Source organism: Mandrillus leucophaeus, unplaced genomic scaffold, assembly GCF_000951045.1.
Source record: "Mandrillus leucophaeus isolate KB7577 unplaced genomic scaffold, Mleu.le_1.0 Scaffold2054, whole genome shotgun sequence".
NCBI lineage: Eukaryota > Metazoa > Chordata > Mammalia > Primates > Cercopithecidae > Mandrillus > Mandrillus leucophaeus.
The window spans coordinates 107,710-135,423 of record NW_012102093.1 but is presented as its reverse complement, the minus strand read 5'-3'; the positions used below and the strand labels follow the sequence as shown (position 1 = coordinate 135,423).

At 42.1% G+C, this 27,714-nt stretch overlaps 2 gene segments (V, D, J or C); both read left to right on the top strand.

Annotated features, from left to right (window-relative positions):
- Positions 1 to 10,917: 10,917 nt before the first annotated feature.
- Positions 10,918 to 27,714, top strand: part of LOC105539460 — an 80,226-nt gene continuing 63,429 nt past the window's right edge. Inside the window, 1 exon segment of the V gene segment in view lies at positions 10,918 to 10,993. Coding sequence covers positions 10,939 to 10,993 — 55 coding nt within the window.
- LOC105539459 lies at positions 22,513 to 23,037 on the top strand. The segment is given in 2 exon segments: positions 22,513 to 22,590; positions 22,715 to 23,037. Coding segments are annotated over 2 exon segments (378 nt in total).

The following is a 27,714-nucleotide window of genomic DNA, read 5'->3' as shown; positions in this document are numbered from 1 at the left end:
TGAATTTCCTGTCTAGCTTGCTGGAGGACTGCAAGATAGTTGCCCAGAGGACTGGTGTCTGGGACGAGGTTGGGGCCAAGCAAGAAAGTGAGTCCATATACAAGTTCAAATGGACTGTACCCTGTAGCATATTGAGAGTAGGCTCTACTTCTGAGAAGGACTAGTGATGGAAGTATTGTCCAGTCCTTTTTAAGTTGGAAGCTGAGTTTGGTGAGGTGTGTTTTTAAAAGACTCTTAGTTCTTTCTGCCTTTTCCAAAGACTGAGGATGGTAGGGGGTATGAAGGTTCCACTGAATATCAAGAACCTGAGAGACAGCTTGGGTGATTTGACTAATAAAAGCCAAACCACTATCAGATTGAATAGAAGTAGGGAGGCCAAATCAGGGAATTATGTCTGCTAGAAGGGAAGAAATGACTGCAGTAGCCTTTTCAGAGGTAGTGGGAAAGGCCTTGACCCATTTGGTGAAGCTGTCAATCCAAACTAGGAGATATTTAAATTTACAGACATGAGGCATATGAGCGAAGTCAATCTGCCAATCTTGTGTTGGAGTAAATCCACGAGCCTGATGTGTAGGAAAAGGAGGAGGCCTGAGAAAGCCTTGAGGGCTGGTGGCATGGTAGACACAGCATTGAGAGGTGATGGTCTTAAGGATGGATTTCCATGAAGAGAAGGAGATGGGGGACTGCAGGAGGCAAGCCAGAGGCTTCTATCCCACATGGAAGTAGTCATGCAGGGAAGAAAGCATAGACTGAGCTTGTGAGGCAGGAAGAATGAATTTTCCATGATTTAAGAGCCACTTGCCCTGAGTTGGAAAAGACTGGTATAGCAGGTTTTCAGAAGAGTAGTTGGGAGTGATAAATGAGGAAGAAAAATACTAGCCCTCTGGAGTGGGAGCTGGAATATTAGCAGGTGAGGAGGCATTGGCTATTTCTTTTGCTGTCCTGTCGGCATAGGCGTTTCCTTTTGCAATAAGATGTGTAGGTTTCTGGTGTCCTTTACAATGAATGACTCCAGGCTTGGCCAGCAGGAGACCAGCCTTAAGGAAGGCCTTTATTAGGGAGGCATTGATAATGGAAAGGGTTTGTGTGGTAAGGGAGCCTCTCTCAGCCCCTATGGCAGCATGGTTATGGAGGATGTGAAAAGCATATTTGGAGTCAGTATAAATGTTAATGTGCATCCCCTTAGTGAGAGAGAGCACACAAGTTAAAGCAATCAGTTTGACTTGTTGGGAAATGGTGGAAGGAGGAAGCACAGCAGCTTCGATAATAGAGGTGTGGAACACCACAGTATATCCAGCTTTGGCTGGTGAAAATTGATTGGGTGGTCTGAATTTTGAATTGGAAGAATAGAAATATGAGGAAAGGGGGAAGATACTATGTATATCAGGGAAATACAGTAATGTGGTTCAGGACTTGTGCTGGGTAGTAAGTGAGAAGCTGGGTTGAAATCGTGCCCATGGCCAATAGTTACTGTTGAGGTTTCAATAAAGAATGAATAGAACTGGAAGAGTCGAGGAGCAGACAGTAAGTGTGAAAGGTGCGAGGAGGATATTAACACTTGAAGGTTGTGAGAACTGTAAAGGGTAAGTGGAGCATAACTTGTGATTTTGAGGGCTTCTGGAAGTATTACAGCAGCAGCTGCCACTGCAAACAAATATGAGGGCCACGCCAGAATTGTGAGGTCAAGTTGTTTTGATAGAAAGGCAACAGGCCATGGGCCTGGCTCCTGTGTGAAGACTCCAGCAGCACAGCCTTGTATTTCAGCTGTGTGTAAGGGAAAAGGAAGGGACAAGTCAAGGAGTGCTAGTGTGGGAGCTCTCTCCAGGGCCTTTTTGAGAAAGCGAAAAGAAGAATGGGGAAATGACTTAGGGTCTATGGTATCAGTTAAGTTACCTTTTGTGAGCTTGTAAAGTGGTTTCGTTAGGACAGCAAAGCCTGGTATCCAGAGTCGAAAATATCCAACAATGCCTAAGAAGGAAAGGAGTTGTTGTTTGGTGGTGGAGATTGGAGTCTGGGAGATTAACCGAGCACGGTCTGCAGGAAGGGTGTGTGTATGTTGATGGAGTATTACGTCGAGATAGGTAACTCTAAGGGGAGAAATTTGTGCCTTGGAGGGGGATACTCGGTATCCATTTGAATAGAGATGTTGAAGAAGCAGGATAGTGTCCTGTTGGGCAGATTGGTAAAACAAGCTGTAAAGAAGAAGATCATCAAAATATTGAATAAGGTGGGAGGCAGATGGGTGAACAGAATGCAGATCATGAGAAAGGGCCTGGCCAAGGTAGTGTGGGCTGTCCCTGAAGCATTGGGGCAGAACAGTCCAGATGAGTTGTTGGGATTGGTGGGTGCCAGGGTCAGTCCAAGTAAAGGCAAAAAGAGGCTAGGAGGAGGGATACAATGGGATAGTAAAGAAGGTGTCTTTGAGGTCAATAACAGAATAATGAGTTGTGGAAGTGGGTATTGAAGATAGGAGGGTATAGGTGTTTGGCACTATAGGGTGGATGGGAAAGACGATTTGATTGATAAGGCAAATATCCTGAACCAACCTGTAAGATTTGTCCGGTTCCTGGATGGGTAGGATAGGGGAGTTGTAAGGAGGATTTGTAGGCTTTAAGAGGCCATGTTGTAACAGGTGGGTGATAACAGGCTCTAGTCTCTCAAAGCCTGTTGTGGGATGGGATACTGGTGTTGAGCAGGGTAACAGTGATTTTAACGGAATGTTAAGGGGTGCATGATCAGTCGCCAAGGAAGGAGTAGAGGTATCCAATATTTGTAGATTAAGGCAGGGCGACACAAGGGGAGGATGCGCAGGAGGCTTTGAACTGAGAAAAAGGGTGGCAATGAGGTGTGGCTGTAGCCCAGGAATATTTAGGGAAGTGGATAGTTTTGTTAAAATGTCTTGACCTAATAAGGAAACTGGGCAGGTGAGGATAACTAAAAAGGAGTGCATAAAAGAATGTTGTCCAAGTTCTCACCAGAGTTGGGGAGTTTTAAGAGGTGTAGAAGCCTGGCCATCAGTACCCACAACAGTGATGGGGGCAAGGGAAATAAGTCCTTGAAAAGAAGGTAATGTGGAGTGGGTAGCCTCCATATTGATTAAGAAGGGGACGGACTTACCCTCTACTGTAAGAGTTACCCAAAGTGTCTGTGATGGTCCAGGGGGCTTCTGAGGCGATTGGGCAGTGTCAGTCTTCAGCTGCTAAGCTGAGAAGATGTGGGAAGGAGTCAGTCAGAGAACCTTGGGACAGAGCTCCAGGAGCTCTGGGAATGGCTGCCAGATGAGTTGGACAGTCCAAATTCCAGTGGGGTCCCGCATAGATGGGACATGGCTTAGGAGAATCCTGGGCTGTGGGCATTCCTCGGCCCACTGGCCAGATTTCCAACACTTGAAGCGAGATCCTGGGGGAGGAGGTCCTGGAAGAACACAGGCTGCTGCGGTTTAGGCATTTTGAAGTTCTTGTATGCTGGAGACGTAACTGGGGTTTCTTTCACAGTGGAGGCAAGTAATTGCAACTCAGAAATACGTTGCCGCTTGGCTGCTTCTTCTCTATTATTGTACACCTGGAAGGCCAGGTTAATTAAGTCCTGTTGTGGCATTTAAGGGCCAGAATCTAATTTTTAGAGCTGTTTCTAATGTCAGGAGTGGATTGGATAATAAAATACATACTGAGAATAAGACGACCTTCTGGAGCCTCTGGGTCTAGGGCAGTAAAGCATCTGACGGTTGTTGCTAAATTTGCCATGAACTGGGCTGGGTTTTATATTTGATGAAGAAAAGCATAAACGCTAACTGATTTGGGAGAGGTCGGATAAGGAAAAGGGAGCATTAACCTTGACTACGCCTTCAGCTCCAGCCACCTCTCTAAGAGGAAACTGTTGGGCGGGTGGGGGAGAGCTAGTCGCAGAACAAAACTGTAAGCCAGATGGGGTGTGAGGAGGGGAGGTAATAGGAGGGTTATAGGGTGGGGTAGCAGAGGCTGAGGAAGAATTGGGACCTGGCTCAGACTGGTGAGGAGCAGCCTGGGGAGGAGGGGAGAGGTCAGATGGGTCCGTAGAAAAGGAGGATTCAAACGACTCACAGTTTGGGTTGGAGGTTGAAGGAACAGACAGGAGAGAAAGAAGAAAGATTTGGCATGAGTCACATTGGGAGCAGAGACTAGGGAGGGGCCGATGTGTAGTAAAGAATACCTGGACGTGAGGCACCTCAGACCATTTGTCCATTTTCCAACAAAAATCATCCAGGTCTTATAAGACGGAGAAATCAAAAGTGCCATTTTCTGGCCATTTGGAACCATTGTCGAGTTTGTATTGGGGCCTAGCGGTATTGCAGAAGAAAATAAGGCATTTAGATTTTAGGTCAGGTAGGAGTTGAAGAGGTTTTAAGTTCTTGAGAACACAGGCTAAGGGAGGAGGGGGAATGGAGGTGGAAGATTGCCCATAGTGAAGAAGATAAGTTTAAAGAGAAAGGGAGAGACATGGAGAAGGGGGTGGTAAGCAGCCCTGGGCTGTAATGTGGGTGAGCAGCCAAAGCAGGCATCCCCACAACTGACTTGCCACCAAAGGAATGTGGGTGAATGACCAAGGCAGGCATCCCTGCAGTGATCAGACACCAATGGAATGTGGGTGAATGATCAGGGCAAGCATCCTCGTGATTATCAGACACCAAGGGAAAACTGCCTTCCTGAGTCTGTGAATGGTGCCAGGGTTTTGGGCTCACCAACAAAATGTGTCTCCTTTGTCTCTACTACAGAGGAAAAAGAAGTGGAATTGGAAGGACAGAGAGATTGAAGGATAATGAGAGAGGCTGGAGAAGAGAGTGAAAAGACTGATTACTTGATTCAAAATTGGTGAGATGTTCCTTGGGCTGGTTCCTACCCGAGGATGTAGATGGATCTTGTGATGAGTGAGGGCGAGGACAGTGGGCCAGTGTCCCTAAAAAGTCCCCCTGTCCCAGGTTTCAGCACCAAATGGTATGCATGTCCATGCAAAGAGACCACCAAACTGGCTTTGTGTGAGCAATAAAGCTTTTTAATCACCTGGGTGCAGGCGGACTGAGTCCAAAAAAGGAATCAGCAAAGGGAGATAGGGGTAGGGCAGTTTTATAGGATTTGGGTAGGTAGTGGAAAATTGCAGTTAAAGGAGGTTGTTGTCTTGCAGGCACAGGTGGGGCACAGGAGGTTACAAGGTGCCCAGTGGGGAGCTTCTGAGATTCATTGTCCAGGAGAAGGAATGTCACAAGTTTAATTGATCAGTTAGGGTGGGGCAGGAAGAAATCACAACTGTGGAATATTATCAGTTAAGGCAGGAACTGGCTATATTCACTTCTTTTGTGGTTCTTTGGTTGCTTCTGGTCATCTGGATGTATATGTGCAGGTCACAGGGGATATGATGGCTTAGCTTGGGCTCAGAGGCCTGACATAATCCTTCTGGAGGCTCCAGAGTAGTGAACTGGATCCTCTGTTTCTTATCTTCCAAGCACTCCCACATATCTGGTTCCATGGCCGCTTCTTTCCTTAAATCACATCCCTCCCCAGTGTCCCACTCCTCTCTGACTGCAAGCCTCCTCTTCTATTTAAAGCCCTTGTGACAATATTGATTTAATCTTCATAATCAGGTTGCTTATTCTCAAACTCCCGGAAAACCGGGGTTGATGGTCTCATGCTGGTTTGGATAAAATGACACTGACATATGTGGAGTGTTTTTAAGGAGAGAAAAGTTTAATATACAAGAATGAAGGAAGATGAAAACAGCTCCCCTGTACAGAGAAAGAGGGACAGGGGATTGTAACAAAGAGAAAACTCTATGTGGGGAAGAAAAGTAGCTGCTTATATGAGGAGGCTGGAGAAGGTGGTGTCTGATTTGCATAGGGCTCAAGGGATAGGTTTGACCAGGCATGTCATTCACGTAGCCTGTGAAAAACACTGGCCCTCCCATGGTAGTCTTTAAATATGAAAATGCAGGTCATCATAATGTTCTACACACATGGGGATATATGGGGACAGCCATGTTGCCAGAAACATGTGGGAACAAGGAAGAAGACAGTGGGAATCACCATGTTTGGGTGAACCCAGTTTCTAATGGCTGGTATTTGCATAGGAAACCTTCCCAGCCTGGCTCCAAGAGCCAGGGCTTTCCAGCTAGACAAGAAACATTTCTAGAGTGGCTTTAAAAGAACAAAACCTTCCCAAGGACCCCTTTTCCTCTCTATCTGCCTAAAATAATTTCTTCATAACTCCTGTATTATTTAGGTTCCAGAAACAAGGACATGGACATCTTTTGGGTGGAGACATTATTCATTCCACCAACAATAAACATATTCCCCAGAATTGTCCTTCTCTAAAGTAAAATTTAAAAAATCATGAAGCATTTTTATGAATCAAGAGAACTGGACAAAATCTTAGACTCAGGTTCCTCTAACTTGGGAGTTTTATCTGCTGGGGTTTGCTCACTCCACTGTCTCTAATGTAGATTTATTGATGTGTAGATAGTTTTAGAGGATTTTTAAATTTTGTGACCCAATGTAAACAAAACACTATCTGAGACAGGTCTCAATCAATTTACAGGGTTATTTTTCCAAATATATGGCTTATGGCCTGTGACACAGCCTTAGGAGATCCTGCAAACATGTGCCCAAAGTGGTTGGATTACACATTGGTTTTATGCACTTTAGGGAGCACAGAAATTACTGCAAAGACATAAATCAATACATATCAGATATGCATTAGTTTGTCCTGGAAAGGTGGGAATTCTTGAAGAAGGGGCTTCCAGGTCATAGGTGAAGTCAAAGCTTTCCTGACTGGCTACTAGTTGAAAGAGTTAAGCTCTTCCTAAAGAGTAGAATTCACCATAAAAAATGCTTGAGTTTAGGAAACGGAGGTTCTTGTCATGTAGATGAATCCTATGGGTAGCAAATAAAGTAGACAGTGAATGTTGCTTATCAGACCTTTAAAAACATGTCAGACTCTTTGGAAAAGACTTAGTAAGGGGAGGAGATTCTCTATAAAATGCAAATTTCCCCCACAACAGGCAGCTTAGCAGGGCCACTTCAGAGTATGTCAAAGAAATGTTTTTAGGGTAAAATATTTTTATTTTCTTCAGGGCCTATTATCTGTCACGTTGGACTATAATATCTCATTGCTACAAAGTATCTGTTTTGTCAGTTGAAAGATCTCTGTTGTAATGATAATGCTGGTCAGTTGTGTCTGAACTCCAAAGGGAGAAGAGTATAATAAGGCACATCTAAACCCACATGCCAGTCATGGCCTAATCTAGTTTTTCAAATTTCTTTGAAGTTCTCTCTGCCAAAAGAGGAGTCCATTCAGCTGGTTGGTGGCCTACAACTTAATTTTTGGTTTTAGCACATAGAAAAACAAAATGACTGCACAAATTCAATCTAAAATAGATTGGTAAAGACAAATTAAGAGCTTCCTGAATATTCCTAGATGTCAAAGAAAAAGAAATTATTATAATTCAGAAGAGAAATACCCTTCATACAAAAGATTAATGCTTTTTTTTTACTATCTTGGTTTGGGTCCACCAGCAATGAGGATTCCTGTTTAGGCAGCAAATTTACACTGGGAGGAAAGGAGGAAAGTGAGGAAGGGAACAGAAGATGAATGGTAAAAGACACATCAACAACCCACCTGACTCAGGAGAACTGAAGATCAACCACATGTGGAAACATGGACTAAATTCCTCTGGGCTGTTCCATCTGAGAGATGACGAAGCTGGGGTATGTGTACACCTTATCCTGTCCTCACTGATTGTGAGCTGTCTCTCTTGTTCTCTTTCAAGCTGCTATAACACATTCCTTGTCACTGTGTAATTCATAAGGAGCACATATTTATTTTCTCACATGTCTGGAGAATGGGGAAATTTAAGATCGAGGCATGGGCAGGTTAAGGTCTGCTTTCTTTGCTTTCAAGACGATGCCTGGAGTTCTGGGTCCTTCAAAGGAAGGAAGGTCGTGTCTTAACATCACAGAGGAGTAGCAGAGAGAGAGAGACAGATCCTAGCCCTATAATCCCTGTTTATAGTGGTATTAATGTATTCCACTAGAGGGCTCCACCCTGATGACCTAAAAACATCCCAATAGGCCCCATATGGCAATACCATTACACTGAGAATTAACTTTACAACAGATGGATTCTGGAGGACACAGTGAAACCACAGAACTTTCCTAATAAGGGAGGAGACCACCCCTCATATTGTCTTATGGCCAATTTCTGCCTCCAAAGAAAGAAGAAGTAAACACTAAAAGGCAGAAATGAAATCCACAGGCAGACAGCCCAGCACAGCACCCTGGGCCTGGTAGTTAAAGATCGATCCCTGACCTAATTGGTTCTGTTATCTCTAGATTACAGACATTGTATAGAAATGCACTGTGAAAATCCCTATCTTGTTTTGTTGCAATCTAATTACCGGTGCATGCAGCCCCCAGTCACGTATCCCCTGCTTGCTCAATCAATCACGACCCTCTCACATGCACAGCCCTTAGAGTTGTGAGCCCTTAAAGGGACAGGAATTGCTCACTGGGGAGCTTGGCTCTTGAGACAGAAGTCTTGCCGATGCCCCCGGCCAAAAAAAACCCCTTCCTTCTTTAACTCGGTGTCTGAGGAGTTTTCTCTACGCCTCGTCCTGCTACACTGAGAGACACCCATTCAAGGCCATTTGTTCTGCAATGCATGCAGGTAGCATTCTCTGCCCAAGACCATAAAGAACATAAGACATGCATATTGCCATTGGAAGTGAGCAGAGGTACAGCAAAAGGAAAGCCCTGGACTACAGATGGAGACTTCTACATTCATCCTGGTACAGTTAACCCTTGAATAACTTGGGTTTGAAATTTGCAGATCCACTTATATTTTCTTCTGTGTGTCACCTATGAGCAAGCAAGCACTTAATACATAGAAAATATATTTTCTCATTTTTATAGTTTTCTTAATAACATTTTTTTCTTTAGCATACTTTAATTGAAATAATAGACTATATGATATAAATAACTTTAAAAAAGTGTTAATCAACTATTTATTTTATCACTATGGCCAGCAGTCAAAAGTAAGCTATTAGTACTTAAGTTAGAAATGCAAAAGTTCTACACAGGTTTTCAACTGCACCAGTGCTCAGTACTCCAACTTCCACATTGTTCAGGAGTCAACTGCCCTTTCAGTCTGTAGCTGCATCTCTCTGGAACAGCATCTTGGCAGGTGGGTTGCAAGTAAAGGAATCCGGTAAATAACATCTCAAACTGTGCTGCATTAGTATGACAATTATGTAAAATCAAAGGCATTTAGAAAGCAGTAAATGCACTAAAAGGCTCTTCCTAAACATCCCTTATCTGCCTAAAAGGAGATTCTCCAGAAGGAAACGAATTGTCAAGAAAATTCTTCCTGAGAATCTTTATATCAGGGAAAATTAATATCAAAGCGGAATCTAAAATAGAAGAGACTGGAAGTTGATGCTTTATCCAGACAAGCTTTTATCTGTTCTTTTGAGGACACACTTCTGTTCTCATCTATTCTCTCCAGGTTGCCTACACTTCCCAATTCCCTCTTCCCTAGAAAGGAAATATAAACAACTGGATCTCATTGAGTTACCTGGGTAATCACCCTGCTATGATATCCTGCTGCACTTTAAATGAATTTTGTTTGCCTTTTCTCTTATTAATCTTCCTTTTGTCAGTTTATTTTCAGCAAACATTTAGAGGACAAATGGAACTTTCTTGCTTTCTCCCAATATAAGCAAGTTTCCTTAAAATTCAGGCTGTTTACAAAGCAGCAGGAAGGTTTGTGCACAGGCTACAGCACTGTGATTTGGCTCCCGTAGTCAGGCATCAGTAAAATTCTGTACAGCCCTAGGCTGTAGCCCACTGATGCCACTGCTACTGAGCCAGGCTGGGACATTTTTGGGCACACTAGAGATGTGAGATATATCAAGTGCAAATCCCTGTCCAATTACATCTGGATCCAACTGATTTCTCCATGTACAAAGGCAATTGCTTGATACAAAATTGAATGTCTCCTTCCTGAAGATGTTATCAAGGAGGCTGGTGTCTGGGTCAGGATGATGTCTCCACTAACTGATAAAAAGTGAAAAAGGAAAGTGGTATTGATGGTGCATGGCAGGGACCTGCTTCATTCAGTGGTTACCTTCACTAAGAGAGATGAACTTTGGGAAATAACAATGGCAGAAAAGAAGGTAGACTATGAAGGTGCCCAAAACAAGAATAAGGTGCAGCCCATTTAGTCTATGGGTATTATAGAGACCTGCACCTCTTGATAATGGAGGATCTGTGAGTGCTGCGTGCATTGAGAAAACATGGTATCATCTCTGCATCTGTAGTAAATTGTCTGATCTCATATTGGTAAGAACAATGGCATAACACCATTATCTAATACTTACAAATACATGTAGCATCATGTCAATAATTTTATTTTTAATTTTTTTACATAGGAACAATATTAAACCCAGAGAAATGTTGCATGTATATGACAAATACCCCCTTCCCTAACTGGAATCATATAAGAGTCTTTTGAAGACTTGAGAATTGTACCATCTAACACTTTACTATGGGTTTCCTACAAACTACTATATTCTCCTAAATAATCCCCATACACCAATGAAATACATTACTCCATCGACTCCTGAGGAATATTTCAAATTGTCAAAAATAAACTATAAAATGTTTCTCATAACAACATAGTCACTAGTAGAAACACATTTTCTGTGGACAAATTTGTGCTACCCTGGTCTTACCTGGGACACCTGGGGACACTGAGCTGGTGCTCAGTTACTGAGATGAGCCAGCCCTGCAGCTGTGCCCAGTCTGCCCCATCCCCTACTCATTTGCATGTTCCCAGCACACTTCCTCCTTCCCTGAAGACTTTTTAATAGGCTGGTCACACTTTGTGCAGGAGTCAGTCCCAGTCAGGACACAGCATGGACATGAGGGTCCTCGCTCAGCTCCTGGGGCTCCTGCTGCTCTGGCTCCCAGGTAAGGAAGGAGACACTAGCAGTTTACTTAGCTCAGTGTGCTCCCTACTGCTTTACTATTCAGGGAAATTCTATTACAACGTGAATAATTGTGTGTACATTTGTTTTTATGTTTCTAATCTCAGGTGCCAGATGTGACATCCAGATGTCCCAGTCTCCATCCTCCCTGTCTGCTTCTGTAGGAGACAGAGTCACCATCACTTGCCGAGCCAGTCAGGGCATTAGCAATGCTTTAGCCTGGTTTCAGCAGAAACCAGGAAAAGCTCCTAAGCTCCTGATCTATGCTGCATCCAGTTTGCAAAGTGGGGTCCCATCAAGGTTCAGCGGCAGTGGATCTGGGACGGATTACACTCTCACCATCAGCAGCCTGCAGCCTGAAGATTTTGCAACTTATTACTGTCAACAGGGTTACAGTACCCCTCCCACAGTGTTACACACTCGAACATAAACCCCCAGGGAAGCAGATGTGTGAGGCTGGCCTGCCCCAGCTGCTCCTCCTGATGCCTCCACTGGCTGAGAGTGTTCCTCAGATGCAGCCACTCTCTGATGGTGTTGGTAGAGGGGGACATGAAGTCACCTCTGCACCCAAATTCTTTTCTCTTTCTCAGCCCCAACTACACAGACATAGCAATGCCTCTCCTGATTTAATAAAGACAGAGATCATGACACCTAAGGAGTCTAGTTTATGGCTTCAGTTGGAATTCATACAATACAGAAGAAGCCACTATAGATATTCTAAGCTGGAATTGTCTTAATAAAGACAATTAGAGTAAACTACTAAAGTCTAAATAAAATGTACAGATAAATCTCTAAATTTAATATTGTATTTGCAAAGAAATATTTGCCAAGTGGGGCATAGAGGAAAACTCAGTGGTCTTCAATGTATTTAAAGAATGAAGAGAAAGTTAGCATTTTATGAAAAAGGGAAAATATTACCTACGGCTCTTGGGGAAAGTTCATTGGCACTAGTAAGGCTTGGGAGCTGGCAAGCTCAGGCTGGCGAGCAGTGGTGGACAAATTGAATCCTAGAATAATAACAAGTTATCTCAGATATTATGGATCAATTTGATTTCAGGTTACAAGAAGCCAAAGCAGTGAAGCTTGCAGAGAATTTTGTTTCTGAAATACCAGCGATTCGGTATAGATCCTGCTGCTCACCACACAGAAGCCAATCACTAAGACAGCAAGTATTGCCAACGAACAGGCTTTAATCAGGTGCTGCAGTCAAGGTGATGGGACACCGTTCGCAAATGTATCTCCCTGACCAACTAAAATTAGGGTTTATATAGCAGGGAAGAAATGTGGGAAAACAGGAATTAGCGAGGGGTAAGGAAGATAATTTGGTCAATAGGAAGCAGGAGGTCAGTTAGGCGATCATAATGGGCAAGGGGTCTGATGTCTCACTGTTCCAATTCAGTGATATGTAAGTTTCAGCTCTTTGATAGTATCTGGGAGGCCTGTTGATTGGTTTACTGGCAGAAAAAAAAAAAAAAAAAAAAAAAAACCTCGGGTAAGACAGATGTAATTATCCTGAGTTTTCAGACTGGGGGTGTCAATTTCTATGTTTATTCAAAAAAACATAAACATTAGTTCCCTGGGATAATGGGGCCTATTTCAATTGCATTCTAGAAACAGTATCTTGTACCCTGAGTTCCTTTCCCCTCTGGTTTCTTGGCTCTGTTGGGTATGACAAGAATGACCAAATTCCTAAGATTCATTTTCACACTACAGCTTTTCAAAGCCAAGGATATAGTAGTCATGAAAGCTGATATTAGAAGCAGGATTCTCTGGCGCTCCCTCAGAAAACAGAATGCATGTGCCCCTGAAGTATGAGCTGTTTAACCATGTAGTCCTCAGTCCTGTCTGGAAGCTTAGGGGTAGGGATGCTGATGCTCTCAGCTTCCTACAGCATCTTTCCAGGTGTTTCTCAAGTCCTCATCTCTGTCCCTGTGTTTGTCTTAGGTACCAATGGAGAATATTGAGTCATCCTTTTCTGACTTCCAAATCTTGTGGAAAGACTTCTTATTGGGCAGCTCTATAAGAAACAAGAGAGGCAAAAAGGGATATTTATGTAAGTTAAAATGAGGCCCCTGTGAGGCCCCGTGAGACCAAAGGTTCTTGGTCTCACACTGCTTTAGATAAAATGCCACGGAAACACGTGGAGTGGTTTTAAGGAGAGAAAAGTTTAATATGCAAAAAGGAAGGAAGAAGAAAACAGCTAAACAGCTCCGCCATACAGAGACAGAGGGACGGAGATGGAGAAAATTCCATGAGCAGTGGAAAAGTGACTGCTTATAGGAGGAGTCTGAAGGAGGTGGTGTCTGATTTGCATAGGGCTCAGGGGATTGGTTTAACCAGGCATGTCATTCACATAGCCTGAGAAAAAACTAGCCCTCCCACCCTAGCCGTTTAATATGCAAATGTAGGGCACCATAATGTTCTATGCACATGGAGAGATGTAGGGACAGCCATGTTGCCAGTCACATGTGGGGGCAAGGAAGAAGAAGGTGGGAATTGCCATGTTTGGGTGAACCCAGTTTCTCATGGCCTTTATTTGCATATCAAAGCTTGCCAGCCTGACTCTAAGAGTCAGGACTTTCCTACTAGAAAAGAAACATTTTTGGAGTTGCTTTAAAAGAAACAAAACCTTCCCAAGGACCCCCTTTCCTCTCTATCTGCCTAAAATAATTTCTTTATAACTCCTATTGAACTTGGGTTCCAGAGACGAGGATATGGACATCTTTTGGGTAGTATTTATTCCACCAAAAATTAATATATTTTTCAGACCTCTGAGCCCAAACTAAGCCATCATATCCCCTGTGACCTGCATGTACACATCCAGATGGCCTGAAGCAACTGAAGATACACAAAAGAAGTGAAAATAGCCTTAACTGATGAAATTCCACCATTGTGATTTGTTCCTTCCCCACCCTAACTGGTAGGATATAGTCTCCCCTGCCCTTAAGAAGGTACTTTATAATATTCTCCCCCACCCTTAAGAATGTACTTTGTATGGCTATACCAAACCTGTAAGAACTAATGATAATCCCACCACCCTTTGCTGACTCCTTTTTCAAACTCAGCCCGCCTGCACCCAGGTGAAATAAACAGCCTTGTTACTCACACAAAGCCTGTTTGGTGGACTCTCTTCACACAGACACATGTGACAATATTCCCCAAAATCGTCCTTATCTGAAGTAAAATTTAAAAAATAACAAAGTTTTTTTATGAAGCAAGAGAGCTGGACAAAATCTTAGACTTAGTCAGAGTCTAACTTGTGAGTCCTCTAACTTGTGAGTTTTAGCTATTAAGGTGTGCTCACTCCACTGTCTCTACTGTAGACTTTTGGATATGTAGATAGTTTTAGAGAATTTTTAAATTCGATGACCCAGTGTAAACAAAACAGTATCTGAGACAGGTCTCAATCAATTTATAGGTTTATTTGCCAAAGATAAGGCTTATGGCCTGTGACACAGCCTTAGGAGAGCCTGCAAACACGTGCCCAAGGTGGTTGAATTACACATTGGTTTTACACATTTTAGGGAGACGCAGAAATTACAGGCAAAGACACAAATCAATATACATAAGATATACATCAGTTTGTCCTGGAAAGGTGAGATATCTTGAAGCAGGGGCTTCCAGGTCACAGGTGGATTCAAAGGTTTCCTGATTGGCAACTGACTGAAAGAGTTAAGCTCTGCCTAAGAGTTGAATTTATCATAAAGAAGTGCTTGAGTTTAGATAAGGGGGCATGGAAGCCAAAGTTCTTGTCATGTAGATGAATCCTATGGGTAGCAGACAAAGTAGATGGGGAGGGGCTTATCAGACCTTAGAAAAAAAATCAGATGCTTTGGGAAACACTTAGTAAGGGGAGGAGATTCTCTGAAGAATACAAATTTTCCTGACAACAGGCAGCTTTGCAGGGCCACTTCAGACTAGGTCAAAGAAATATTTTTAGGGTAAAATATTTTGATTTTTTTCAGAGCCTATGATCTGTCATGTTGGAGTACGGTATCTTATTGCTACAAAGAGTCTGTTTCGTCAGTCCAAAGATCTCTGTTGTGATGATAATCCTGGTCAGTTGTGTCTGAACTCCAAAGGGAGGAGAGCATACTGAGGCACATCTAAATCCACCTGCCAGTCATAGCCTAACCTGGTTTTTCAGATTTCTTTGAAGATCTCTCTGTCAAAAAAGAAGTCCATTCACCTGGTTGGTGGCTTACAACTTAATTTTTGGTTTCAACACACAGAAAAACAAAATAACTTCACAAATTCAATGAAAAATAGATTGGTAAAAAAAAACTTAAGCACTTCCTGAATATTCCTACATGTCAAAGAAAAATAAATTATTAGAATTCAGATGAGAAATACCCCTCATACAAAAAATCAATGGTTTTTTTTTTTTTTTTTTTTTTTTTAGTATCTTAATTTGGCTCCACCAGCAATGAGGATTCCTGTTTAGGCAGTAAATTTACACTGGGAGGAAAGGAGGAAAGTGAGGAAGGGAACAGAAGATGAATGGTAAAAGACACATCAACAACCCACCTGACTCAGGATAACTGAAGATCAACTACATGTGGAAACATGGACTAAATTCCTCTGGGCTGTTCCACCTGAGAGATGAGGAAGCTGGAGTATGTGTACACTTTTCACTCGCATCCATGTGAAGAGACCACTAAACAGGCTTTGTGTAAGCAATAAACCTTTTTAATCACCTAGGTGCAGGTGGGCTGAGTCCAAAAACAGAGTCAACAAAGGGTGGTGGATTATCATTAGTTCTTATAGGTTTTGGGATAGGTGGTCAAATTAGGAACAATGTTTTGTGGGCAAGGGTGGATCTCACAAAGTATATTCTCAAGGGTGGGGAAAACTACAAAGAACCTTCTTAAGGGTGGGGAGATTACAAAGTACATTGATCAGTTAGGGTGGGGCAGAAATAAATTACAATGGTGGAATGTAATCAGTTAAGGCTATTTTCACCTCTTTTGTGGATCTTCAGTTGCTTCAGGTGATCTGGATGTATACATGCAGGTCACAGGGGATATGATGGCTTAGTTTGGGCTCCGAGGCCTGACATTCCTGTCTTCTTATGTTAATAAGAAAAATAAAACAAAATAGTGGTGAAGTCTTGCGGTGGTGAAAAATTTTGGGGGTGGTATGGAGAGATAATGCCTGATGTTTCTCAGGGCTGCTTTGAGCAGGATTTAGGGCAGCGTGGGAACATAGAATGGAAGAGATTAAGCTGAAGGAAGATTTTGTGGTAAGCGGAGATGTTGTGGGATTGTTAGAAGAAACATTTATCATATAGAATGGTTGATGACGGCCTGGATACAGTTTTGGATGAACTGAGAAACAAAACAGAAGATACAAGATCCGAATAAAAGAAGGAGAAAAATAGGTATTAAAGGACTAAGAATTGGGAGGACCCAGGACATTCAATTAGAGAGTGCCCAAGGGGGTTCAGCATAATAATTACTGGTTTGGTTAGAAAGTTTTTGGGCTCTCTCCTTGAGTTTTTTTATGTTGTCATACACCAGACCAGACTGGTTTAGGTAAAAACAACACTTCATTTAACAATATACAGAGTCCTCCTTTTTCAGCAGTGAGTAAGTCAAGGCCTCGGCCTTTTTGGAGGACAACCGCAGCTAAAGAATCAACTTGGGCCTGGAAGACTGATAAAGTTTGTAATATGTCTGTGATGCTAGCAGAGAAGTCATTAGAGAGGCTACAGAAGGTTGTGACAGAGGGTGAAATGCCCGCTATTCCAATAAGAGCAATAGTGGAAGCACAAAGTCCTAAACCGACAAGCAAGGGAATTTGTGGAATAACCCTTTTTTGTCGTGTCGGTGTCATGAGGGGATCAGGGAGCTCTTCGGTCCCATTTGCAAATTGAATTTGGGAGTAAGGAAAACTAGTGTGCACGTGCCAGTCCAATTAGCAGGTAGACACATGTAGGTAGAGGATCCACAGAGGAAGAAGAGACCTTATGTGACGCAAAACTGGAGATGCAAAGTAAAAAGATGAGAAGGAGTGCTGAAAGGGGTGTCTTGTACCCAGACCCCTGGGAATCCAGCTAGCATGGTAGCCATCAGAGGTTATAATGGGGACTGATGAGGTAACTGCATAGAGGGAGAGGTTCAATTTTCATGGTGTATGAGAAAATGTTGAGTATCTACTAGCAAACTTTCACTATTATTTTTGGGGGCTGGGTATAAGTAAACAAGAAGAGGGCCTGGGAGGAGAGTCTGACAAGCAAGGGGAAGGTAGCCAAGAATGGAGTGAAATACAGTGAAATACAGGGTAAGTGTCTTCCTAGGCAATAATTACTGCTAATGTTTTTAAGTTTGCCTGTATTGATAGAGGGCTTATCTTTAATATGGAGCTGGAAGGCTCCAGTTGTTTCAGTGATGTGTGTAGATGGGCTTTGGAGATGAAGAGTAAAGAAACATCGAGAAGGTGAAAGGTTACCCAGGGGAATTCCAGTGGGTCTTTGCCGAGAGATACATAAAGGAGCAGCCACAGGAACAGTATTTTGTGTTGTGAGAGGTCCAAATATGGGGGGGAGTAGAGTTGATATAAGGAGAAAGGTTTTTTAAGTAAGTGTGGAGGAGGGTGGCAGCTTGCTGATGTGAAATGTCTGGGGAGGTCTTCCTGGACCTGTCTAGAAAGTAAATGAGTTCTTCAGGAGGGTAAAGGTGAGGGCTATTAAAGGAAGTTCGGAGGTATAAAGAGACAGGAGATGTTTTCCAGTCTGTATGTAAGGCATGGACAGCTGTGTAGGTGCTGGAAGAAAGGGAAATGCAAAGCCAGAAGTTGTTTGCTAAGGAGGGATTAGAAATGGCTAGGAGAGAATGGGTAAGGTTGATGGTGTGGTGGAGATAGCTGGGGAGATGTAGAGGGTGGCAAGAGAATGAGAATGAGATTAAGAGTGAATATAAAAGCAAAGAATAGAACTTCATCAGGGTGAAAGTATTGGAGGATCCCCTGCCAGCAAAGATCATCTATCCACTCTAAAAGGGAGGTAAGAGTGGCAGTTTGGGGATAGCACCAAGAGATATCAGCTGTGATGGCTTGAAAGAACAGTGTAAATGGCAGTGTAAACAAGAGTAGGGCATTTATAAGTAGTTGAGAATGGAGAATAGGAGTATGACTAGACAGAAGATAGTAGGGATGACTAGTTTCTGTGGCTCAGTCCAAGTAGTGTGGATTACTTCATAAAGCCTTGTTGCAAAAAGTAGGGTGAGGACGAACAGATCTAACAGAATGAAGGGATGTATTAGGCTCATAAGGGTTATTACTGTTCTTCAGAAATACGAGTGAGTTTAAGGGAAGTAGGGGACAGTACTTGAGACTTCCAGGAGGAAGAAGAGGGATTAGGCTGTCTGTCTGATGGACACAGCTTTATTCTGGAACAGTGAACTTAGGGACTACGCATCAATATTTATACTGACCCCATATCCTGCACCACCATGCTGTTTTATGGGCTGAAAGGTTTCCTCACTATGCAAAGGTCCTCCATCATTAATACCTTTTTAATAAAAACCCTTCTCAAGGCTGCTTTACATCCAAAGGAAGCTAGAGTCATTCACTGCAAGGGCCACCAAAAAAACATCAGATCCCATCGCTCAGAGCAGCGCTTGTACTGATAAGGTAGCTAAAGAAGCAGCTAGCATTCCAACTTCTGTCCCTCACGGCCAGTTTTTCTCCTTTTCATCGGTCACTCCCACCTACTCTCCCACTGAAACTTCCACCTATCAATCTCTTCCCACACAAGGCAAATGGTTCCTGGACCAAGGAAAATATCTCCTTCCACTCTCACAGGCCCATTCTATTCTATCGCCATTTCATAACCTCTTCCATATAGGTTACAAGCCACTAGCCCACCTCTTGAAACCTCTCATTTCCTTTCCATCATGGAAATCTATCCTTAAGGAAATCACTTCTCAGTGTTCCTTCTGCTATTCCACTACTTCTCAGGGATTGTTCAGGCCCCCTCCCTTCCCTACACATCAAGCTCGAGATTTGCTCCCGCCCAGGACTGGCAAATTGAGTTTATTCCCAGGACTGGCAAATTGAGTTTACTCACATGCCTCAGGTCAGGAAACTAAAATACCTCTTGGTCTAGGTAGACACTTTCACTGGATGGGTAGAGGCCTTTCCCACAGGGTCTGAGAAGGTCACCGTGGTCATTTCTTCCCTTTTGTCAGACATACTTCCTCAGTTTGGCCTTCTCACCTCTATACAGTCCGATAACAGACCAGCCTTTACTAGTCAAAGCACCCAAGCAGTTTCTCAGGCTCTTAGTATTCAGTGGAACCTTCATATCCCTTACCGTCCTCAATCTTCAGGAAAGGTGGAAAGGACTAATGGTCTTTTAAAGACACACCTCACCAAGCTCAGCCTCCAACTTAAAAAGGATTGGACTTTTACCTCTTGCAATCACCTGGGCGCAGGCGGGCTGAGTCCGAAAAGAGAATCAGCAAAGGGTGGTGGATTATCATTAGTTCTTATAGGTTTTGGGATAGGTGGTCGAGTGAGGAGCAATGTTTTGTGGGCAGCGGGTGGATCTCACAAAGTACATTCTCAAGGGTGGGGAGAATTGCAAAGTACCTTCTTAAGGGTAGGGAGATTACAAAGTACACTGATCAGTTAGGGTGGGGCAGAAACAAATTACGATAGTGGAATGTCATCAGTTAAGGCTATTTTCACTTATTTTGTGGATCTTCAGTTGCTTCAGGTGACCTGGATGTACACGTGCAGGTCACAGGGGATATGATGGCTTAGCTTGGGCTGAGAGGCCTGACATACACATGATCCTGTCCTCACTGATTTTGAGCTCTCTCTCTTGGTCTTTTTCAAGCTGCTATAACAAATTCCTTGTCACTGTGTAATTCATAAAAAACAGAAATTTATTTTCTCACACTTCTAGAGAATGAGAAATGTAAGATCAAGGCATGGGCAGGTTAATGTCAGCTTTCTCTGCTTTCAAGAAGATGCCTGAATTCTTGAGTTCTTAAAAGGTGGGAAGGCCACGTCTTAACATGACAGACAAGCAGAAGAGAGAGTGAGATCCCAGCCCCATAATCCCTGTTTATGCTGGCATTAATGTATTCCACTAGAGGGCTCCACCCTCCTGACCTAAACACATCCCAATAGGCCCCACCAGGCAATACATTTACACTAGAATTATCTTTCCCACAGATGCATTCTGGAGGACACAGTGAAACCACAGAACTTTCCTAAGAGATAAACATTCCAGGCCATCTGGCCAGCAATGCATACAGGCTGAGTTCTCTGCCCAAGATCATAAAGAATGTAAGATATATATATACGGCCATTGGAAGTGAGCAGAGGTACAGCAAAGGAGAAAGCCCTAGATTACAGATGGGGACTGCTGCATTCACCCTGGTACAGTTAACCCTTGAATAACTTGAGTTTGAAATTTGCAGATCCACTTATATTTTCTTCTGTGTGTGTCACCTGTGAGCAAGCACTTAATAAGTAATAAATATATTTTCTCATTTTTACGATCTTATCAATAACATTTTTCTTTAGTATACTTTATTAGAAGAGTAGAGTATATAATATATCAACTATTTATTTCATCACTAAGGCTTCTAGTCAAAAGTAAGCTACTAGTACTTAAGTTAGGGATGCAAAAGTTCTACACAGGTTTTCAACTGCACCAGCCGTCAGTGCCCCAACCCCCACGTTGTTCAGGGGTCAACTGCTCTTTCAGTCTGTAGCTGCATCTCTCTGGAACAGCATCTTGGCAGGTGGGTTGCAAGTAAAGGAATCCAGAAAATAACATCTCAAACTATGCTGCGTTGGTATTATGATTACGTGAAAACGAAGACATTTAGAAAGCAGCAAATGCACAAAAAGGCTTTTCCTAAATATCCCTTATCTGCTTAAAAGCAGATTCTCCAGAAGGAAACCAACAGTCAAGAAAATTCTTCCTGGGAAATTTTATATCAGGGAAGATTAACACAAAACAAGAATCAAAAATAGAAGAGTTTGGAAGTTGATGCTTTATCCAGACAGGCTATTACCTATTCTTTTGAGGACGCGCTTCCATTCTCGTCTTCTCTCCACGTTGTCTACACTTCCCAATTCCCTCTTTGCTAGAAAGGAAATATGAACAACTGGATATCATTGAGTTATGTGGGTAATCACCCTGCTATGATATCCCACTGCACTTTAAGTAAATTTTGTTTGCCTTTTCTCTTATTAATCTTTCTTTTGTCTGTTCATTTTCAGCAAACATTTAGAGGACAAATCGAACTTTCTTCCTTTCTCCCAATATCAGCAAGTTCCCTTAAAATTCAGGCTGCTTACAAAGCAGCTGGAAGGTTTGTGCACAGGCTACAGCACTGTGATTTGGCTCCACTAGTCAGGCATCAGTAAAATTTTGTACAGCCTCAGGCTGCAGCCCACTAAAGCTGATATAGTTGGATCCACTTCACCTGCTACTGAGCCAGGCTGGGACGTTTGGGGCACATTAGAGATGTGAGATATAATGAGTGCAAATCCCTGTCCAGTTTCATATGAATCCAACTGATTTCTCCATGTACACAGGCAATTGCTTGATAAGGGATTCAGGGTCTCTTTTCTAAAAATGTTAACAGGGTCGCTGGCGTCTGGGTCAGGATGATGTCCCCAGTCACTGATGAAATGTATAAGAGGAACGTGTCATTGATGGTGCATGGCAGCGACATGCTCCATGCCATGGCCACCCTCATTAAGAGAGATGAACGTTGGGAAATAATACTCAATGGCAGAAAAGAAGGTAGAATATGAAGGTGCCAAAATGAGAATAAGGTGCAGCCCATTTAGTCTCTGGGTACTATAGAGACCTGTAGGTCTTGATAATGGTGGATCTGTGAGTGCTGTGTGCATTGAGAAAACATGGTATTATCTCTGTGTATCTGTAGTAAATTGCTTGATCTTATAGTGGTAAGAACAATGGTATAACACCATTACCTAATACTTAGAAATAAATATATATCATCGTGTCAATAAATTTTATTTTTCATTTTTTTAGAAAAGAACAATATTAAAATCACAGAAATGTTGCAATTATAGGATAAAGTACCCACTTCCCTAATGAGAATCACATGACAGTCTTTTGAATACCTGAGAATCCTACCGTTTAACATTTTACTATGTGTTTGCTACAAACAAGAATATTCTCCTAAACAATCCCCATACACCAATGAAATACATTACTCCATCGATTACTGAGGAATATTTCAAATTGTCAAAACAAACAAAAAAAACCTAAAAAATGTTTCTCATAACAAACTAGTCCCCAGTAAAACGCATTTGTTGCAGACAAATTTGTGCTACCCTGGTCTTACCTGGGACATCAGGGGACAGTGAGCTGGTGCTCAGTTACTGAGATGAGCCAGTTCTGCAGTTGTACCCAGCCTGCCCCGTCCCCTGCTCATTTGCATGTTCTCAGAGCACATCTTCCTGACCTGAAGACTTATTAATAGGCTGGACAGACTTCATGCAAGAGTCAGACCCAGTCAGGACACAGCATGGACATGAGGGTCCCTGCTCAGCTCCTGGGGCTCCTGCTGCTCTGGCTCCCAGGTGAGGAAGGAGACACTAGCAGTTTACTTAGCTCAGTGTGCTCACTACTGCTTTACTATTCAGGGAAATTCTGTTACAACATGATTAATTGTGTGGACATTTGTTTTTATGTTTCCAATTTCAGGTGCCAGATGTGACATTCAGATGACCCAGTCTCCATCCTCCCTGTCTGCTTCTGTAGGAGACAGAGTCACCATCACTTGCCGGGCAAGTCAGGGCATTAGCAGTTATTTAAATTGGTATCAGCAGAAACCGGGGAAAGCCCCTAAGCTCCTGATCTATTATGCAACCAGTTTGGAAAGTGGGGTCCCATCAAGGTTCAGTGGCAGTGGATCTGGGACAGAATTCATCCTCACCATCAGCAGCCTGCAACCTGAAGATTTTGCAACTTATTACTGTCAACAGCATAATAGTTACCCTCCCACAGTGTTACAAACTCGAACATAAACCCCCAGGGAAGCAGATGTGTGAGGCTGGGCTGCCCCAGCTGCTCCTCCTGATGCCTCCATGGGCTGAGAGTGTTCCTCAGATGCAGCCACACTCTGATGGTGTTGGTAGAGGGGGACATGAAGTCACCTCTGCATCCCAATTCCTTTTTCTTTCTCAGCCCCAGCTGCACAGACATAACAATGCCTGGCTTTAATTAAACAATGCCTGATTTAATAAATACAGAGATCATGACACTTGAGGAGTCTAGTTTGTGGCTTCAGTTGGAATTCATATAACAGAGAAGAAGGCACTATAGATCTTCTAAGCAGAAATTTGTCTTAATACATAGAATTAGAATCTAAAGTACTGAAGTCTAAGTAAAATGTAAAGATAAATCTCCAGATTTAATGTTTTATTTGCTAAGAAATATTTGCCAAGTGGGGCATACAGGAAAACTCAGTGGTCTTCAATATGTTGGAAGAACAAAGAGAAGGTTAGAGTTTTTCAAAAAAGGGAAATTATTACGTATTGTTTTTTGAGAAATTTTATTGGCTGTAGTGAGAGTTGGGAACTGGCGAGCTCAGACTGGCAAGCAGTGGTGAACAAAGTGAATCCTAGAATTATATTATCTCAGAAGTTGTGGGTAAATTTTGATTTCAGGTTACAATAAGCCAAAGCAGTGAAGCTTGCAGAGAATTTTGTTACTGAAATACCAGGGATTCAGTGAAGATACTGCTGCTCAGCACACAGAAAACCAATCACTAAGACAACAGTATTGCCAAGGAACAGGCGTTAATCAGGTGCTGCAGCTGAGGAGATGGGACACCATTCGCAAATGTATCTCCCTGAACTACTAAAATTAGGGTTTATATAGCAGGGAAGAAATGTGGGAAAACAGGAATTAAGGAGGGGTAAGGAAATTAATTTGGTCAACAGGAAGCAGGAGGTCAGTTAGGCAATTATAATGGGTAAAGGGTCTGATGTCTCACTGTCTAAATTCAGTGATATATAAATTTCAGCTCCTTGATTGTATCTAGAGGCCTGATGGTTGGTTTCCTGAAAAAGGAACTCAGATTAACAAATGTAACTATCTTGAGTTTTAAGACTGGGGGAGTCAATTTCTATGTTTATTCAAAAAATCATAAATATTAGTACCATGGGATAATACAGGCCATTTAAGTTGCATTCTAGAAACAGTATTTTGTACCCTGAGTGCCTTTCCTCCCTGGTTTCTTGGCTCTGTTGGGTATGACAAAAATGACCGAATTCCTATGATTAACTTTTATGCTACAACCTTTTAAAACCAAGGATGTAGTAGTCAGGAAGGTTGTTAGTAGAAGCAGGATTCTCTGGTGCTCTGTCAGAAAATAGAATGCATCTGCCCCTGAAGTATGGACCAATTAATCACGTGGACCTCCGTCTTGTCTGAAAGCTTAAGGGTTGGGGTGCTGCTGCTCTCAGCTTCCTACAGCGTCTTTCCAGGTTTTTCTCCAGTCCTCACTTCTGATCTTGTGTCTGTCTTAGGTAATCAGTGGAGAATATTGAGTCATCCTTTTTTGACTTCCAAATCTCATGGGAGGGCCTCTTATTGGGCAACTCTATCGGAAACAAGAGAGACAAAAAGGGGTATTTATGGTAGTTAAAATGATTTTTTCCCCCATGAGCCCACTTAAATAAATTATATTTAAAGCCACATGTTGAAAACATGTTCAGCTTTATTTTCTTATTAATGCAAATTTACATTTGCAAATATTTTCAATATGGTAAAGGTTGAAAACGTAATTATTTGTCCATGGAATCATAAAACACCTCTATAATTAAATGGGGTAAACATTTTCTTAAAAATGTGTACTCACTGAAATAAAGGAATATATTTAAAACGTGTGAACCTATGTTAGAAATTATTGGACTTAAATTCAACTGTGCAGTTTGGTTTGGGATGTTGTTCACTCCTGTGAACTGCCACAAGAATCTTGAGTCATGTGTAGTCACTGCTGTTCAGCAGTTGTCTTCAGACAATTGATATCTGTAGGCTGAAGATGAGCTCAGTGCCGTGCAGAGAAACCACTCAGCTGAGCCCTTCCTTGATCAGCCAGATGATTGTGAACATGAGCATCCATGAGCATGATAACAAATGTTTACTGTTATCAGTCACTGAGTTGTGTATTTAACCAGTTTCCAATCATTAATGCATGAAAGCCTACTGATACAGTATTTACACTTCTACCTGTATACACACACACACATATTTTTTCTTAAATTGGTGGTATAAAGGTGAATATTTAGTAATCAAATTATAAAGTTACTAAGAGAAAGTTAATGACAAAATTAAAACTAGTATTTCAATAAAAAGTTAAAATTTACTTCATTTATAAAAAATGTGCATACACATAAGATACATAAAACTGAATATATATTTATTTGATAAAATATTGGCTACAAATATATACAGTATTCATATTTAAGTGCCTTTATTCTATTATATATTCAATATATGCCTGTTTATAAAATTATTATCTAAATTGAATACATTTAAATAATTTTTGTTACATTCCATAAAAATTGTATTCTGGACCACATATAGTTCATAGTCTTGCTACAGAATATTTATTTGTAGCCTTTATTTTTAAAACTCTACCAAATGATTGTCCTAACATAAAATATTTTTCCAACCCAGTAGAGCTGCAAGGGTATAACTAGAGCAAATTTTGACTAATGTGGAATATTAACTATTACATCCTATGAAAGTCTTCGTTATGTTCATGCCCACAATGATGATACGCCAACTAGAGTTCTCACGTCAATGGATGCTGGATGGAGTCATATCAGTGCCATTGTCAAGGAAGCCCTGGAAATGTAAACATCATGACGGTGGGTAATCTGCAAGGATTACATCGGATGATCACATTGCAAAGAGAACAGCATTCTACTTATGTTGGCTCTTGGTTTTTGACAGACCATCTGGCCTTAAAAGAAATGCAACAGGATGATTGCAGACAAAGCCATTATGGAAGAGCTATGACTAGATGTTTCAAAAATGAGCCATAATAAAAAGAAAATGCCAAGTGAATATTAATAGAAATGCCATTAATGAGCAGGGGGATTTTAATAATGAGGACTATTCAAAACATGAACTTCAGTCACCTTTCCTCACTTTTCCAGGGAGACTCATAAATCAATGTTATTGAGGTCCCTGTGGGGACTCAATAATATGATTTTCAAGTAACTGAGATTTACAGGGCAACTGGCTCTTCTGAACACCTAATTTTCCAAGAAGAATGACCCCCCAACATAGTACCACACATCAGGGCTCAGACTAACAGCTGGAGTCAGGTGATTCTAGTGTCACTGGGTGCACCAGACTCAGATTTTGTACAGAAAAGTTTCCTGAAGCAGCCAACAGTTGTGCCTCTTTTTAATAGCAACTCCTTGCTTGCTGTAGTAAACTGATAGGAGCTGAGTATCTCAGACCTAGAGCACCAGGCATGATGCTGCTACCTTAACTACCCATTCTCACTTTAGTGCCTACAAACACAATCGATAAAACTGGACAGGCCCAACAGATTCAAATTATTAAATGGAAATGGTACAGTCAGAATCAGCCCTAACCAGGATCCCTCAGGATCCATATGCCCCATGAACAAATGGCAAGCTTTCTAGAAGGGAACAAATGACTCACAGGGGACTATTCAGCTCTCCTTTGGCCACATAGAGTCAAAGATTCAGAGACATGCATGTGGCCACCATCCAGCCAAGGGATGGCGTCTTTTGACTGACACTGAACAAGGACATTCTGCCCGATAAGACAAACTATATGGAATGATAGTAGCCTTACAGGCTGCCCCTAACACTATATTTTGCTCCATTTCCACTAAATCATGGGCCATTGCCAACAACCCAGCCACCTGGTCAGGAAAATAGCAACTGAGTGACTAAACTATTAAAGGATCCCCTGTATAGGGAAAAGGACTATGGCAACAGTTTGCTTCCTGGACAGTTAAATATATGTCACTCAGTTAGATGTTGGGGCTACCATGGCCACCCTTGAGAGGACTCTATGTCATGTTTTTGGATATTCCATGAGACTTCACTCTGGCCAAGAAACACCCTCAGTGTCTAACATGACATGGGCACACATGTCCAACATGACAATGGGCACACTCTCATGGAACACAATAGACCTTCTATGCAATTACCAACACCATCCACTGTCTGCTGTACCAGGATAAACACCTCATGTATCCTAGAAATACAATTAGAGGTGATCATAAAGCAGGCTTACTGGTTGTAAACAATGGGGCATCTGAAAGATTCCCCTTTCACCTATTTAACATCGTAGTCACTACTTTGTGGAGTCTTATCCTCCTGCCAGTGGTGGTAGCTTTCCTTGGCCCAATGAACTGTACTCTCACCATGGCTTAATAACCTACACTGAGATTGTGTAAGTCAAGGTGCTTCATTAATCTGTAAAGATAAATCTCCACCTCTAGTTCAGGGGAAGTTGGTGGGCATATGCAATATGCTAGCTTTGCTAAGGGGGATGTCTAGGTGGTGGGGTACCTGCAAGACAGTTCTCCAATGACCCTGACTGACTTAGTTCCCTCCACTTTCTTGCTTATTTTAAGAGTTCTCAAGAACAATTGTAGAATGTGCTGGAATTGTAACATCCTGAGATAGAGAGGAACTGACTTGAAC